General features: G+C 44.6%; 1 protein-coding gene across 2 annotated transcripts in view; it reads right to left on the reverse strand.

Annotated features, from left to right (window-relative positions):
* Positions 1–630: 630 nt before the first annotated feature.
* The window catches only part of RFTN2 (raftlin family member 2), a 181,922-nt gene continuing 164,205 nt past the window's right edge, over positions 631–18,347 (reverse strand). For both annotated transcript variants that reach the window (XM_073647862.1, XM_073647861.1), the window contains exons 7-9: positions 17,953–18,056; positions 17,056–17,143; positions 631–10,291 (exon numbers count right to left, since the gene is read on the reverse strand). In XM_073647862.1, the coding sequence (XP_073503963.1) occupies positions 10,025–10,291; positions 17,056–17,143; positions 17,953–18,056 (459 nt within the window). In that variant the 3' untranslated portion in view covers positions 631–10,024. The remainder of the gene's footprint in view (positions 10,292–17,055; positions 17,144–17,952; positions 18,057–18,347) is intronic.

Consider the following 18,347-nt stretch of genomic DNA (forward strand, 5'->3'; position numbering starts at 1 on the left):
CCTCTTCTCTGTATTCAGCAACACTTCCCAACAATAAAACACTCATTATACTGCCCCATAAATAAAAACATCTCCCATGCTGCGTCCCTGAATAAATAATTGCCCCCACTGTGCTTCCTGAAAAAAATATCCCCACACACTGCCCCTCTCCATAATGTCTCCACGATACTGCCCCTCTTCATAACATTTCTCCCAATTTGCCTTTCTATAATATTCCCCCCCTCACTGACCCTCTCCATAATATTCCCCCCACACTGCCCCATCCCCAACCCCATTGACCCTCACTATACTATGCCCCCTTTCACAATCTCTCCCTCATTGCCCCATAATGTCCCCCATTTCCTCATACTAACACCAATCCTCTCCTTCCCCGGCACTTTTCTGCCCCCAGTCCCGGCGCTTAAGTGTTCAAATGTATTCACGTCTGAAAAACGCGAATACATTTGAATATAGGAAGAACGAAGCCGACATCTCCCAGTTCCATCGGGCCGCATGCAGCTCCCGGGCCGTATGTTGTGCAAGCCTGGGCTAAACAGTAGGGGTGACTATATGAATGCATGCTTTCTTTTCAACTGTAGGTTTAAGAACCTGCAGTCACAGAATAAATAAAAACACATCGCTCATATTGATTTACCTTTATTTTTTATAATGAAGAAGTAAAATATTGCAAAATACATCTTTATTGGCACTTATTTTTCTATACAGCTGGTGTTAAGAGTTATGAAAATTTTACTCAAATGAATGGTTAAAAAAATAACATCTATTGGGTGATATGCCTAATAATTATTCAAGCAATCACTCAAAAAGAATTAAAAAAATGTCCTATAGTAGTTTGCTATAGAATGTGACCCCCTAGCACTAAATACATCTCAGCCCTTAATGTGATAGCATAAAATAGCAGGGCCATTTACTAATATTGCTAGTATTTATGATTACTTTGTAGCAAATATATTTTCTGCTTTTATTAATGTAAACCGCTAGTTACATGTACATAGTAAGCACAGGATATGCAACAGTAATGGGCATTTTGCTAATTGCCAGCATATGGATAGAAGGAGCAACAATGTCTTTATTCAAAATAAATTTCAAAATTACTGTTGGTTGTGATAATATAGATATTCGTTAATGATTTATGTGTTGTATGGTTCACATAATCATCTCTTGTCCAGTGGTTGAGTAGAGATAATCCATATTACCCTTTACATAGCATAACAATTTTATACATCGTAAACATGATTCTTCAACTTAAAAATGATTCTTCTTCAATCCAAAATCATTCCTTTCAAAATTAAAACAATAAAAACACTTATATTCCTAGTTTTTTGTTTTAATAAATATACAATTAATTAACAGACATTTAACTAGATTTGGCACTCATTTATAATCACATATACCTGTACATAATACAGGACAATTTGTGACAATCTATACTGGCTAAAAACAGCTACAAAACAGACATGTACGGTACTTAGGTTTTTCTCAACACCTTGAGGTTGTGTTAAAGGACCAGATATGGTTACAATACTCTAAATTAATAAAGATTGAACACAGCATAACATTCTGTCACCCTATGTGTCACTTTCACACCGTATACACAAAAAAGAAACTGAAGTATGTTCCTCATCATATACAGCCAGAAAGAGACAGAGGAACAGACAGATAGGGGTGGCCCGTGGGCAGGTCTTTTCTTGCTGATCTGGCCTGGAGCATCAGGATAAGACCCTGCCTACAGTCCCGCCCCGGAGCACGGGTGTATCATTAACTCAAAACTGCAAACACTGATAACACAAGAACCACAAGATGGATTTCTTCACCTCAGGAATCATATTAATCAGTGCAGCAACCCCAACATGACAATGCTTGTAGTTTACTTAGCAAAATCCTGCTGACAGGTTCCCTTTAAGGATAGGACAGAGCAAAGACTGTTAAGAGCAGATACCCAATAAAATGAAATGTGTTCTTTTAGGTGAATACAACCTTATATAATCATAGTCCTTGTTCCTCCTGATATACATAATCGATAGTAGGTAGGATTACTGCCACATCTGTTTCTCTAACCTTTCTTTAATACATTAGTAGGTTAGTACACATGGTGCCATGAATTCTGAGTGCAATCATCATGATTGCAAAAGCTACAATTTCTAGACTTTTTACCATCTCACTTTATGATCATGACATATGCATACCAATGTAAATGTGAAATCTAACACTGCTCCCTATTTCATAAATTATCCTTGATTAAATTACATCATAAAATACTGAATGTGCAACAAACACGACATAGTTACCGCGCGTTTAAAGGGGGTCTGTCATCAGCTGTGTGGTCAATAAGCTATTACAGTGCCGGGTAGGTTAAACACAGGTGGAAACAACTTTCTGTCTGAGAAATTAAACTTTGCTTTTTGAGAAATAAGACTGAAATTGCTCTAAGGGCAGTTCAAATCCCACAAGATCTCTGGATCTCAGCAATAAACCCCTCCTAGCTTGATTGGCTCCTGTAAATCTCCAATTGCTCATTTAATTCTGCAACATAATCTTGTTCGTGCGCAGTCTATTTCCCACCCACAGTGGCGTGCTGAGTGGGAACCATTGTACTTTCTTAACCTCATTGCTAATTCTAAGCATAGCCCTAACCATAGTAAGTGGTAGAAAACGTGTAAAACATGAAGGTAGCTCTTAATAATGAATGAAGACCGTATACAATCAATGCTCATGATTCAAGACTGTCTTAATTTATTAGCTGCTTGGCCTCGGTCGTTGATTATGCAAAAAGCAACAGTAAATGACAAATTCATCTTGAATTCTGCATTTTTCCAAGTAGTTTGGAGTGCTTGCGGGCACCGCTTATTTGCAGTGGAAGTTTTTATTCCACCACAAACTTTGAGGCCTAGGGCAATTTCTCCTGGGCCTCTCTGTTATCCCACTGCTACCTGGCACTTGTGCCGTTCTCTATTGTGCTACTCTCTCTCTCTTGATGTACTGTGCACGGGCTGGACAAGGAAAGCATGGTGCTCTAGAATACAGTGACCTAGAGGAGCTATACAGATGTTAATTAATGCAAGCGGGTGGCACTTGGTAGGGTTTACTGTTGACAACTGGCTTGATACCATCCTCGGAGGACTTGAAACTTTCTTTTTATACAGCATGAATACATTGTGTTTAGTTTACTGTCAAAGCAATTTTACTATACAGTACAGCTGTTTATTTAGCCCTTATAACACTTTGCAATGACTATTAGCTCTATTCACTGCAATGTATTGTCATGCCAGTCTTACAGAACACTTCATTCAGTTACCTCCCTAGAGGGTGGGTTATAATTTAAAGGGGTTTTCCCCACAAACAAAGTACATTTTAATTAATAGATCTTGGAATAAAAATGTTCCTGTGCTGAGATAATCTTATAAATGTGCCCCTGCTGTGTACTGTGTAATGGCTGTGTCTGATCGTACAGGGACATGGTCTGATCATACCACAGCTACTGGGCAGGGGAAGAAGTAAAAACGTATACAGAAAGGACAGCAGGGGATCACAGCTCATTCTTTTTGTGAGATAAAACATTTGAAAGAATAATTTGCGATCTCCTGCTATAATGTCTGTATAATCTTTTGCTTCCTCCCCTGCCCAGGAGATGTGGTATGATGAGACCGTGTTCCTGTACGGTCAGACACAGCCATTACACAGTACACAGCAGGGGCACATTAATAAGATTATCGCAGCACAGGAACATTTTTGTGGAAATTATTATTATTCCAAGATCTATTGATCAAAATGTTGATTAAAATTAACTTTGTCCGTGGGAAAACCAATTCAATGATGTCTGGGGGTCCTACCATAGGGACCACCACTGATGCCGAGAATAGAGCTTTGCAGAGCTCTGTATAATGGAGTGGCAGTTGGCACCACTGCTCCATTCATTGACTATGAGACTGCCGAGTGCTGCTCTGCAGAGCCTTGTTTTCAGGATTGATGGGGCTCCCAGGTATGGGATTCCTAGCTAAAGGGTATGTGCCCACCATGCAGAAATGAAGCAGAAAATTTCTGCAGCGTTTCTGCATGTTCTTGGCAGTCAAAAACGCTTGCGGATTTTACACACGTTTTTGCAGCGTTTTTACATGCGGATTTGACTTGCGTTTTTCAAATGCATTGGGACCTCAAATCCACATGCAGAAACGCACAAATAATGGACATGCTGCGGATTTTTCCGCAACATGCAGATTTTCATTAAGAGCTTCATCAAAACCTTTTAAAGTATAACTCATTTCATTTTTTTGCCTATAAATCAATAGTACATGAGGTAAGAATTTAATGATCAATTTAAAATACCTGTTATCTGACTCCTTTACTCTTCCCCCGGCCTCATGCACTGATCTTTCACTCTCAATTTACTGGTAAAATCCTTCTTCAAGGAGTCAGATTTTAAGATGATTATATCAGCTCCTTACTGGATCAAGTTACAGCTGTTGCCCTGAAATGTGTCTAGAGAGTGAAGGAGAGAGTGGAGAAAGGCATAGACATTCAGAGAGTCTCCTGCTTCTAATATGGGCAGATCTCACCCCAGTGCTGGAGTAATAGTAATGTAGCACCCTGAGGACTCGGCTGCTACAGGGGTATTGCACCTCAAGCCAGAGGTGTGGTATTCCACTTCCGGGTAAGGATGGAGTGTGGAACTGAGCTCAGATAGCTGCATGCACTACATACATCCCATTTCCGGGGGACAGATCGACGGTACTCCCACCAAAATATGTGCAGGTACGATAGTGTCTGTCCCTGGCTGGAGTGGGAGGGGGGTGGAACATCCCAGTAGTGTAGGGGCAGATAGGGGGAGCAGTCTGGGTAAAGATAGGAGCTCATTGGGTGCTGGTCACCTGAGCTCACACATAGAGGGAGTATATAAGGTGGGCACCATCTTAGATCAGGGTCAGTCTGTAAGAGTTTAGTCAGAGGAGCAGAGCAGAAAAGCTCAGCCAGAAGGGCTGACAGGGAGTTGTGGTTCCGGCTGGGCCCAGCTCCAAGGCCAAGTCTGAGAGAGAAAGAGAGGAGTCAGAAGGACCCAGAGAGAAGGAGAAGGAACCCCAAGACCCCAGAATACAAGCAGCAGGGTGAAGGGTTGGCACCCAGGGTACCGGATCCCAAGCTGGTGGAGGCCACTAATCCTCAGCCAGAGACCGGAGGTCGTGGGCAGGATCTGCCACGACCCTCACTAAATCCACTAGGAAGGCCTACCAAGTATAGGGTCAGGGAACCCAGAAGAGGTGTACCCACCAAGAGACCCGAGGGAGCCGGACATAAGTGGATCCCTAGTGAGAACGGCCAGAAGAGAGGGAAAGTCAGACAGGAGCTCAGGACCACGCTCCAGAATTACTTGGGGGTTGGCCGAGTCCAGGACCTGGTGGACGCAGCACGGCTCGGGTGGTCGCTTCAGGCCAGAGTGACCATAAGAACACCCGTAAGTAAAAACCCCTGAACTGCACAGCCCGGCTCTGAGTCTTCTTGCTGATTCATCCTGCACCTTCACAACCACCATCCTCTACAACTGACCCCCTGAGGCTATACCCCTCCCGTTGGGGGTTATACTATCACAGCTGCACACACACCACCAGCCTCAGCGGACCCTTCTGCAGCGGCGGCCTTTTGACCGCAAATCAACGGGTGGCGTAGTCGACATTAAGAACACCAATAACATCTGTAAAGACTGCCACACACTGAGTTTGACACCCTGGGCACGGACCGGGTCGCCGCCACTCGGAGACTACAACCCCCATCTGATCCGGCTCCGGGTAATCCCCAAACAGCACTGGCCCAGGGGGCGCGTCAACTTTGGCGTAGTCGGCAGGATTTCGTGCCCACAACCACCGGGTACTGCGTGCCTGAAGAGAAGTTCAAATTTACCTTAAGAAGAAGTCTCCCGCCGGTTCCAGAGGGTCCCCGCCATGGGACGCCATCACGGATCGTTTCCCGCCGGTTGCCCGCCATCTGCAGCTTTTTCCCGCCATCCACGGAGTTTCCCGCCACTGGGAGACGATTCCCGCCATTTCCAGAAGATTTCCCGCCTTGGAAGAGCGGACGCCATTATGGGCGTGCCAGAGGGTGGCAAGAGGTCACCTCCCATCGTGGGCCAGGTCAAGGAATGGCGCCAAAAGCGGAAACCGCCCCCACCAACAGAGACTGTGATGCTGGAGATGTCCATCAGCGTGAGAGAACTGCCCCTGGAACTGACAATCACAAAGTTGCCCCGGGACCACCTTCAATGTGGGCGGAGACAGAACAAAACGGAGAAGATGGGTGCAGCCTGGAGGAGTCTGGAGAGAGCGCACCCGGAGACAAGAAGTCTGGAGAGGACTCCGGAGAAGTCGTACCCGGAGATGGAAGGAGAGGCAGGCAGCACCGACCCAGTGGTCAGGAGCCTGTTGCAAGCGACAATCCCAGAAGGCCTGGTGGAGATCCTGGCACAGCTCCCCCGAGACCGGGAGCGTGCACAGACCGCACTGGAGGGCTTGGCTCAGAGGATGGCCCGAGTGCAGCGGGACGTCCTGGCCGCATGGAGCAGAGAGATGGCCCAGCAGGCAAGAACCCGCCAGCGAAGCACGCCACCCGAGACGAGGAGACAGACCGCCTCTGAGGATGGTGCAGGAGGAGTGAAGGCCGGAGACGGCGCCGAGGAGGGAGCTGAACAGACGGAGGCAGGTAAAGGGGACGTCACTACCCCGAGCCGAGGAACCGCGTGCCTGCCCCAGCTCCCCGTCGCAGAGCCCGAAACTCCCCTTGCCGTGCCCGTCGCTGCATCGTCACCGCTCCAGACAAGGCCTCAAGCAGAAGCCGCGGCCGCGACCCCTGTGACGTCACGCGCCTCAACCCTGAGCGCGGCAAAGCAGGAGACGCCACCGGCCTGGTCGCAAGGCCGAGTACCCCCGGGCGCCGCAGTACCAACAGCGCCCTCTACCTCTACTGAGCCACCGGCCTGGTCGCTGGGCCAAGTAACCCCGGGCGCCGCCGTCTTCACGGTGCCCTTTACCTTCAGGGTGCCCCAAGCCTGGTCGCAAGGCCTAGTGAACCCGGGCGCCGCCACCACCACCGCGCCCTCAACGTCCACCGTGCCGCACCTGGGTGAAGACTTGTTTGCCCAGCACACGTGCCCGGATGGGCAGCCCTTTGTGTGGCCACCGGAGTTCCACCATCCCCGACTCCGGAAAGAAAGACCCCTAGATGAGCCCCTGATTCCGGTTCCGAAGCCCGTTAAGATCACCCCACTATCGTTGGAGGAAGCGCAGTTTGCGTGGGACCCCACCGGAGGAGACCTCATGGGATTCACCCAAGAGACTCGGGCAGCCGCAGCTGAGCGTGCGGAGTGCTGCCGGCAGCAGTTAGAGGTCTTCGACCGGGAGCGAAGAGAGAGGCGGGTCCGTGAGCAGCGGCTGCAGGAACAGAGCGCAGGGCAGAAGAGCCGGACCAGGAGGAACCCCCGTGCAGCCCACGGTCCCCGTGCCACCGGGACTGTAATTAAATTCCAACTGCAGCACGGTTGGGGTTTCATCAGGGATCATCACACCCCCGGCGACGTCTTTGTCACCCGCAGAGACGTGGAGTCCCATCTGCCGGAGGGACACAGAGGTCGTGACCTATATGTAGGGGACGAGGTCACGTTCACCCGGCACAAGTGTGCCAAAGGACCCTACGCTCTCCATGTACACCGGCTGACGGAGGAGGAGCTACGGTGTGAAGAGGAGCAAGAGGATCCGGACGGGTCTGAAGGAGGAGCAGGAGTACGCCGTCATTAAAGTACGGTAAAGAGACTGTACATAGTTACCCGTCAGGGTATATGCCATGCTGCTAACTTAAAATAAGGTCCCTGTTGGGACAAGTGTGAACTGTTCCAGTGTGTCCCATCTCCCCACAGGCTGAGGACTGTGAGCAGCCATCCCTTTTCCCCACTGGTCGAGTACTGAGAGCGGCCACCTTCCCTTGTATATAGTTGCGCTTTCTAAGGCGCCCTCTACCGGTTTTATAGGAAACCGTTGTTTTACTACAAGAGACTGTCGCACTTTACCCGGTCACAAGTTGCACCGTGGCCGGAGGAACAAAAATGTTTATATGAAAAAGTTTTATGCTGATAATATATATATTGTTTTATATGTTTATGTTTTATGAAAAAAATGTATGTTTGTGGATGTTTATTCTCTTACAGCCCGAGGACGTGCTGTGATTTACCAGGGGGGAATGTAGCACCCTGAGGACTCGGCTGCTACAGGGGTATTGCACCTCAAGCCAGAGGTGTGGTATTCCACTTCCGGGTAAGGATGGAGTGTGGAACTGAGCTCAGATAGCTGCATGCACTACATACATCCCATTTCCGGGGGACAGATCGACGGTACTCCCACCAAAATATGTGCAGGTACGATAGTGTCTGTCCCTGGCTGGAGTGGGAGGGGGGTGGAACATCCCAGTAGTGTAGGGGCAGATAGGGGGAGCAGTCTGGGTAAAGATAGGAGCTCATTGGGTGCTGGTCACCTGAGCTCACACATAGAGGGAGTATATAAGGTGGGCACCATCTTAGATCAGGGTCAGTCTGTAAGAGTTTAGTCAGAGGAGCAGAGCAGAAAAGCTCAGCCAGAAGGGCTGACAGGGAGTTGTGGTTCCGGCTGGGCCCAGCTCCAAGGCCAAGTCTGAGAGAGAAAGAGAGGAGTCAGAAGGACCCAGAGAGAAGGAGAAGGAACCCCAAGACCCCAGAATACAAGCAGCAGGGTGAAGGGTTGGCACCCAGGGTACCGGATCCCAAGCTGGTGGAGGCCACTAATCCTCAGCCAGAGACCGGAGGTCGTGGGCAGGATCTGCCACGACCCTCACTAAATCCACTAGGAAGGCCTACCAAGTATAGGGTCAGGGAACCCAGAAGAGGTGTACCCACCAAGAGACCCGAGGGAGCCGGACATAAGTGGATCCCTAGTGAGAACGGCCAGAAGAGAGGGAAAGTCAGACAGGAGCTCAGGACCACGCTCCAGAATTACTTGGGGGTTGGCCGAGTCCAGGACCTGGTGGACGCAGCACGGCTCGGGTGGTCGCTTCAGGCCAGAGTGACCATAAGAACACCCGTAAGTAAAAACCCCTGAACTGCACAGCCCGGCTCTGAGTCTTCTTGCTGATTCATCCTGCACCTTCACAACCACCATCCTCTACAACTGACCCCCTGAGGCTATACCCCTCCCGTTGGGGGTTATACTATCACAGCTGCACACACACCACCAGCCTCAGCGGACCCTTCTGCAGCGGCGGCCTTTTGACCGCAAATCAACGGGTGGCGTAGTCGACATTAAGAACACCAATAACATCTGTAAAGACTGCCACACACTGAGTTTGACACCCTGGGCACGGACCGGGTCGCCGCCACTCGGAGACTACAACCCCCATCTGATCCGGCTCCGGGTAATCCCCAAACAGCACTGGCCCAGGGGGCGCGTCAGTAACACTGTGTAACTCCTCTTGTATAATGTCCTCCATGCTGCTGCCTCCGAGAATACGTATCTGCCCGGTGTATGGGACTCTCCTAGAGACTAGTGTCCGGCCACTCTGGAGCAGAGCTCAGGAAAAACTGACAATGAGAAACTGATCTTGTAAAGGTGAAAACTGCCAAATGCTGACTACAATTGTCAATGGGCAGAAATAAAAACTATTCTCAAAAGTCACCTGTACATGGCCGTTCTTTTTTGTTTATCTAGGCAACATACATATTTAGTTTTGAATTTTACAATACATAATGTTTTAATGTTTCTTTTAACGGTACAGTTGTATACATTGATATGTGCCATGGCATATTATACAGGCGTAATACAGTCAGTCCATAATCGCTTGAATAGCGCTGTCCAGCAGTCACAATGCCATTTGGCGGTCTAGTACCAGGTGTTCCTTAAGACTTGTTACTGTGAACATCTATTCAATGTAAATTACTATGTACACACTTAAGTGTAAGAACATTTCTTTTTAATTAAAAATTTAGAAAAGGAATTGTTAGGATTATCATGAGAAATCTTGGTCACATACAAGTAACTTGTGTAACACCTTCTTCTTGATCAAACTGTAAATCATCCAGATCCCGGAGCATGCTACCACTGGTGTTAAAACCTGGAAAACTACCAAATTCTTGGTGACCCTCTTTATTCCAGTACTGCTTGGAAGAGGATAGGTATAGCTCATCTGATGTGTGTCCCTTATCAACACGTGTTCCAGGAGGTTGATGTCCGATGCTTCGGTTGGATGTAGTCATCTTTTCCTCATTTACCAAGTGTCTTTGTATCTTTTTCTGAAAATCAAGTTTGAATACAAATGTGCTGAAAATGCTTCATATACCTTTTTTTATAATAAAATATAAATAGAAAATTCTTTGTGTGATTTACATATTGCAAATTACTAATTTTCATAAAACAGTCTGTATTAGCAATGCAACAATATTTTAAAGCAAAATTATGCTGATATTAACTTATTGTAATTTTGTTGTGCAAACTGTGACTTTTTGGGTTTTTGTCTACACCTAAAACTGTTATTTAGACAGTGATGGCAGCAACTCATCTCAGAAAAGAGTGAACAGGGTTAATGAGTTAATTTTTCAAATGGAACACATCAGAAGTTGAACGTTAGATATTTTCCATGTTCTGCAAAACAGCCCAAAATGTTTTATGAAACCCTATTGGAAAAAAAAAACCTTTTAGTAAAAAAATGAATGCATTTAAGTAAAAAAAAAAAAAAGTCTCCAAAGTTGTCTATATCCTTTAAAGAGGACCTTTCACGTCAGGTTAAACTGGACACAGAATGAAATAGTGGATTCAGTGTGTAATAAAACATTTTTTTAATTGATTGTATCTCTTTGTTGCAGAGATATTAGTAAAGTATTTGGCCACTAATGAGTTAATTTTCGTTAAGTCCATGTGGGTCTTATCAGACAGTTTTCACTGGGGGCATGTACAGTACTTTTTCCCCTTGTATTATGTTGATCAATCATAAGCAAGCAGCAACACTCAAAAGAAAAAAGAACATGCCCCCGCCACAGCTTAAAGCAGATTTCTCAGCCTGTGAAATGTAGTTATAAAGCCCTGATCTCCGAGTCTAATCTCCTGCATGAGTCAGTGTTGGGGAAGAGGCAGTGCAGCTGAGCTTAGCTGTGTCACATTACAAAGTCTTCCATCAGCTCTACTCCTTTTATAGCACTGTCACCTCTGCTGTATTGCTCCTCCCTCCACACACTGTCTGTGCAGAGTTGTATCAGTATCACACTTATATCTGTTGTGCTCACAGCAACTCATACATGCTGACCTGAAGCGAGATCAGAGCAGGCTGCCATTACAGCTCACAAAGGAACAGACCAGAACAGGCAGGTTACCCTTGTGTGAGACATAATGACAGGTTTGATCTCACTGCAGAGTTAAGGCCCCGTCACACATAACGAGATCGCTAGCGAGATCGTTATTACGTCACGGTTTTGGGATCGCTGGAGAGTCGTTTTGTGATCGCTGTGGAGCTGTCAAACATGCAGAACTTCCCAACGATTTCGGCCGCCCCAGCGATCTAACTAACGATCTCGGTGGTCGTTGGGACGCTTTCACACAGCAGCTATTTCAACGATCCACACCTTGATAGGGACTGTACTGTGTCACAAAGGCGTGCATAAAATTACTTTTCCGCGCCCCCTCATCTCCGATTGGTGGACGCTACTGCGTTCTGATTGGGCGGCCTTGGTTTAAAAGAAGGCCATGTTGTAGCAATTCCATCCCTTTGTTCCTGACTGCGTTCTGGTTTCAGATCGTAGTAGCGTTCTCCCGCTGTGACTCTGTATCCTTTCATCTGGGCTTTGTTCCTGACAAGCGTTCTGGTTTGTGGATTGTAGTAGTGTTCTTCGGCTGTGACTCCACATCGATTTCTATTCTGTTGCTTTCTTTATGCACGGCGGAAAATGAGAACACTGTAGCGACCACCAATCGGTGACGAGGGGCGAGGAAAAGTCCAATTTATGCACGCCTACGTGTCTCAGTTCTGAATCGGTAACGAGGTCGTTGATAAGGTGTCAAATACAGCGATGCACACTGCCCAGCGGGAGCGCAACGACCCAGGAATGGTCCAGGAAGCTTTGTAATGATCAGCGATCTCACAGCAGGGGCCTGATCGTTGCTACCTGTCAGACATAACGACATCGCTATTGCGTCACAAAAACCGTGACGTATCAACGATCTCGCTAGCGATCTCGTTATGTGTGACGGGGCCTTTAGTGAAAGTTTCTTCAGCACAACAGACATAAGTGTGATTCCTGACACAGTAGTAATCAGGAGAGCTGATAGAAGAGTTTGTAATGTGTCACAGCTAAACTCAGCTGCACTATCCCTTCCCCCACACTGACTCATGCATGAAGTTTAGACCAGGAGAAGAGGGTTGTATCATTACATTTCACACACTGAGAAAGTTGCTTGAAAGCTGTGGTAGGGGCTTGTTTTTCTTTCCCTTGAGTGTTGCTGTCTGCTTATGATTGGTCGGCATCATAAAGGGGGAAGAAGTACATGCCCCCAGTGAAAACTATTTGATACCACCCACGTAGACTTAATGAAAATTAACTCATAAGGGGCCAAAGACTTTGATTGCTAATATCTCCATAGCCACTAATACATCCTATGTCCAGTTCAACATGAAAGATTTGGCGAAAGGTCCTCTTTAAACCCCAAATTAGGTAAAACTTCAAAGAGTTAAATAGAAATAGGTTAGAAATATAAAATCCTAACCTACACATAGGGCTCTGCTTCACTTCTTCAAATCTTTCTAAGTTAATTTATTTAATTACTGTGTCTCTTATCAGAGTTCTCTACACTGAACTCCAAGAAATACAATCTCGATCCCAGACTTCCTGAATCAGACCACCTAAGTATTCCAAAGTGGTCTAAGATTCACTTGCTCTCTTTTAAATGCTTATTCAGAAGATCTAAAATAAATGAATTGGGCTTAAAACGTCTGTGATTTTTTTAAGCTAAGATAAAGCGATTCTTTGTATTTAACTGGTCTAAAGGAAGGAAGAGGAGTGTCACTCCTATTGTGTACCTTCAACTTGTGATTTGAAAAAAAAACAACTAATATGGATTTGAAAAAAAATGGAGGCAAACTGGCACATCCCTGTTCCTAAAATCAATCTTATTCATTGAATATTCCTAATAAAATTAACATATTGAAAGTCCTTGGCATATTGAATTCCCGGACTCGTTTCTAAATGCTTATTCAGTAGTGTTTGGTTCTTCAATTTATGGTGAATTAATTACTTTAAAAATATATTGGTTTGCTATAAAAATACTGTCTGAAACAATTATTCTCATTTCTTGCCATAAATAATTGATTACATCTATAGGTGCCCATACATACAGTATAAATTAGATACCTATCAGACGAGCTGTTGTTCAGCTGACAATGCTATCTCTCCCAACTTCCCTGAACAAATGAACTTTTGATTTGGCTGAACATGCATATGTTTGTAATGGGGAAAGAGGAGTAAAGCCCCCGTCTCACATAGTGAGATCGCTAGCGAGATCGCTGCTGTGTCACGGTTTTGGTGACGCAACAGCTACCTCACCAGCGATGTCGCTATGTGTGACACTTTCAGCGATCAGGCCCCTGCTGTGAGGTCGCTGATCGTTGCAAAGTGTCCTGGACCATTTTTTGGTCGTTGCCCTCCCGCTGGTCAGCACACATCGCTGTGTGTGACCAGCGGGAGCAGTGATCAGGCTGGTAACCATGATAAACAGCGCGTTACTAGGGGCACACGCGCACCTAGTAACCCGTTGTTTATCATGGTTATGAGCCTGCTAAAGTGAGCGGTAACCTTCCGCTCACCGTAGCAGAGTGGTAACCATGATAAACAACGAGTTACTAGGGGCACGTGTGCCCCTAGTAACCCGATGTTTATCATGGTTACCAGCCTGCTCCCGCGTCAGCGGACTGGCAACCAGGAGCAGGACATCGTGGAAAGATTCTTTCCACGATGTCGCTGCTCCCCTGATCGTTGGTGAGCCATCCCTGTTTGACAGCTCATCAGCGACCACATAGCGACGCAGCAACGATACCTGACAGGTCGTATCGTTGTCGGGATCCTTGCAGCGTCGCTAAGTGTGACAGGGCCTTAAGTCACTGCCAACCATCTCTGACTGCAGTTTATCTCCAGGGAGGAAAAAGGATTAGGTGTCAAACTGCCAGATCTTTCTCTCTCCCAACATCATCAGGAGGTACTCATACACATTAGTTTGAATTACCTGTCAGGTTCAGCAGACTTTTTTCTAATGTGTACAGGGACATTTATTCAAAAAATATTCTATGCAAGTTAAACTTGTGCTGGCTTCCAATTTGGATTAAATTTAAAGCGTAAAGACAATTGGCGGCCGCTAATTGTCTGCAGCGGTCATGTGGCACACCCCTGGAGATGTTGATGCTCTGAGACCATTGGGGAGCACAATAGTGATCAAAAAAGTAGTGCCAATTTCGATTGAATATTGAATTTTTATTTTTAATACCCCATCCTTGGACTATTGGATACATGCTAAAGTAGTTGAAAATCCATTTATGTTTAGTAACTGTGTTAGACAGAAAGTTGGATTTTCATGCACTTTTTTTTATAAATTACTTTAAGAAATCGTATTACATGCAAAGCTGCATGAAGGTCGTTATAAGTGAAAACAATTCCGTACGTTATAAAATAAATATGGTGGTTTGGTTGTTCTGTATCTTTCAGTTGTATAATTTACATTTTCATTATAAGCAACAAAGACTTAATTTTCTTGCATTTCTGTCGGATATATGAATTGTCTGCATCTGTTTAAAAGGGGTTCTCCAAGAATGTAATAAAATGGCCTCTGTTACTTAACTCAAACGGCAGCCCGCCACAGTCATGTGTCAGGATGGGCTGCTTTTTGAAGAAACACAAACTACTATGCTTTCTCTTTTTAAATCTTAATGACAACCAAAAACATCCAAATGACCCTGATCAAAAGTTGACATACCCTGGTGATTTTGGCCTGGTAACATGCACAGAATTTGACACAAATGGGTTTAAACGGCTACTAAAGGTAACATCCTCACCTGTGGCCTGTTCGCTTGTAATCAGTGTGTGTGCATAAAAGCTGAGTGAGTTTCTGGGATCCAGACAGACTCTTGCATCTTTCATCCAGCCACTGACGTTTCTGGATACTGAGTCATGGGGAAAGCAAAAGAATTGTCAACGGATCTACGGGAAAAGGTAGTTGAACTGTATAACACAGGAAAGGGATACAAAAAAATATCCAAGGAATTGATAATGCCAGTCAGCTGCGTTCAAACTGTGATTAACAAATGGAAAATCAGGGGCTCTGTAAAAACCAAACCATGGTCATGTAGACCAACAAAAATTTCAGCCACAACTGCCAGGAAAATTGTTCGGGATGCAAAGAAAAACCCACAAATACCATCAGCTGAAATTCAGGACGCTCTGAAAACTAGCAGTGAATGTACAATAAGGAGGCACTTGAAGAAAAAGGGGCTGCATGGTTGAGTCGCCAGAAGAAAGCCATTACTGCGCAAATGCCACAAAGTATCTCACCTACAATATGCCAAACAGCCCAGAGACAAGCCTCAAAACTTCTGGAACAAGGTAATTTAAAGTGATGAGTCCAAAATTGAACTTTTTGGCCACAACCATAAACGTTACATTTGGAGAGAGGTCAACAAGGCCTATGATGAAAGGAACACCATTCCCACAGTTAAGCATGGAGGTGGATCACTGATGTTTTGGGGATATGTGAGCTACAAAGGCACAGGAAACCTAGTAAAAGTTGAAGGAAAAATGAATGCAGCACGTTGTAAGCAAATACTGGAGGCAAATTTGCACTCATCAGCCCGGAAGCAGCGCATGGGACATACTTGGACGTTCCAACATGACAACGATCCAAAACACAAGGCCAAGTCGACCTGTCATTGGCTACAGCAGAACAAAGTGAAGGTTCTGGAGTGGCCATCTCAGTCTCCTGACCTCAATATCATTGAGCCACTCTGGGGAGATCTCAAGCACACAGTTCATGCTAGACAGCCCATGAATTTACAGGAACTGGGGGCTTTTTGCCAAGAAGAATGGGCAGCTTTACCATCCGAGAAATTAAAGAACCTCATCCACAACTACCACAAAAGACTTCAAGCTGTCATTGATGTTAGAGGGGGCAATACACAGTATTAAGAACTGGGGTATGTGAACTTTTCATCAGGGTGATTTGGATGTTTTTGGTTGTCATTAAGATTTAAAAAGAGAAAACACAGTAGTTTGACAATAAATGGCTTCACCCAACCAATAACCATGAGTGGAGAAAAAGGTTTATTTGTTAGCATTCACATTCTATGAAACAATGCCAAGAAAGGAAAAATTCTGCCGGGGTATGTAAGCTTTTGAGCACAACTGTATGTTTATGATACAGTTTCTCTGTCAGTTGAGACATAAGTTGCTGGAGCTTTGTTTTTTCAAACTTCTGCAACCGGTCCTGACATGTGACTAGGACTGGCTGTCATTTGAATGTGATGGAACCATTTTATCACATTCTTGGAGAACTCCTTTAAGAAGCTGATTTTAAGTATGTCAGTGGTATGGTGGGGGTGAGAATAATGGCATAATTAAATTTGCAAGTCTGTTAGAGTTTGAAGTGTAAAATGTTTTTATTTTATAATTCAGGTTTTATTTGTATATTCAGTAAAGAAGAAAACTGTCAAAGATTACCAGCGGTGCAAATTATCAGAAACCATGAAATCGTTAAAGAGGAGGGGGGAGATTTACAAAACTGTCTTAAATAAAAATGTTTTGTTTTCCATGGGAACTAATCAGCACAATTTTGTTTTTCTGTTGTTAAAACTTAAAGCTGCACAGTGATAGCTATTGGCAACATAGAAAGTTTTTCTTTGAGACAGTTTTCATATATATGCCCCATAATCTTAGCTGACAAATATGATGTTTTGGTTAAAAATAATATTTTTAGAAAAATCTTTTTCAATAATATACAGTAATATTACATCATGGAAAGGATTAATTACCTCAGATGATGGAATTGATGATTGAGATGGATGTGACATTACTGGTCTTTGAAGAAAAATAATTTGTTTTGTTGTCAAATTTCCTTCACTGAAATGAAAAGCAACTGTTAAAAAGTTTCACAATTCTAGATACAGAAATATAATTTGTGTTACAAATGTTTGGGTCTTGAACCAAGGGCAGACATATCATTGGTGCAACCTGTACGGCCGCACAGGGGCAGAGCAGGTAAGAAGGCCCATTTCTACGTCCAAAGCAGGTACAATTTTGCATTTTAGGAGTTCTTGGGCTACAAGGGGCCCATATATTGTTCTTGCACAGGGGACCTTTTTTGTCTGTGTCCACCAGTGCCTTGAACATTTCTAATGTATGAAATACACTACATACATGATAGGAAGTTAAAAATATATTAAGGAATTGCCTAACAAAATTTTTAACAATTGAAATAACGCTCTCATAGACAAAATAGATATTTGTAGTAACCCGGGTTTAGTCCAGCATATTTTTGCTCTGTATGTTTGTGTGCAAAATAGCCAACATCTGGACTAATGGCTATGTGCATGAATCATTTCACACACTGACCTTAGGTCCATGCAGAAAAAAATTTCAGCATGTGCTATGTTGGTTCTCTTTACAGACCAGAATAGTGCATCATTAGTAAGGGTATATTATGGAGGTGGATCAGAGCTCATATTTGCCTAAATGCACAAAAATGATTTTTCTGAGACTGCCGTATTCATGAGGAAAGCGCAAAAATCTCAAAGCCTCCCACTGACCCTCTCAGCAGTGACTGATGGGCTGCCATTTATCAGTGACTGTTGATGACCTTTTAATAAAAGTACCGAATTACTGATAAAACTTTACTAGCAGAAGTGTCATTATCACATGTCATTTCTTACCTGTTGTGTCTTATTATGGGTGTTGGTATCACACAAGTGAGGAGCCAACCAAATTCTGCCAAGGTGTGCAACAAAGGACCATAGTCTGTTTTAATGTCAGAACCCTAGAAAATAAATAAGATAATTCCATAATCTAAATAAACAGAACCATGTAAATCTAGATTTGTGACTGCAGATAATCACGTTCTTAGTGCTTTGGACAAACCCTAACTGCATAATACTGCAACATAATTAAAAATGTATAATTAATGGCCGTATATTGAAGACACCCATGTAGTGCGGCACTGGGCCTTCTTTAGCCTTTAAAGCCACAGTCAATTGTTGTGACATAGATTCTACTGTGGGTTGAAATTGTTCTGCAGGAATTGTGACTGACATGTCCTCAACCTTGTCAC

The sequence above is a fragment of the Phyllobates terribilis genome, unplaced genomic scaffold (assembly GCF_046119375.1).
Source record: "Phyllobates terribilis strain yellow unplaced genomic scaffold, ASM4611937v1 Scaffold_9__5_contigs__length_417890890, whole genome shotgun sequence".
Lineage (NCBI taxonomy): Eukaryota > Metazoa > Chordata > Amphibia > Anura > Dendrobatidae > Phyllobates > Phyllobates terribilis.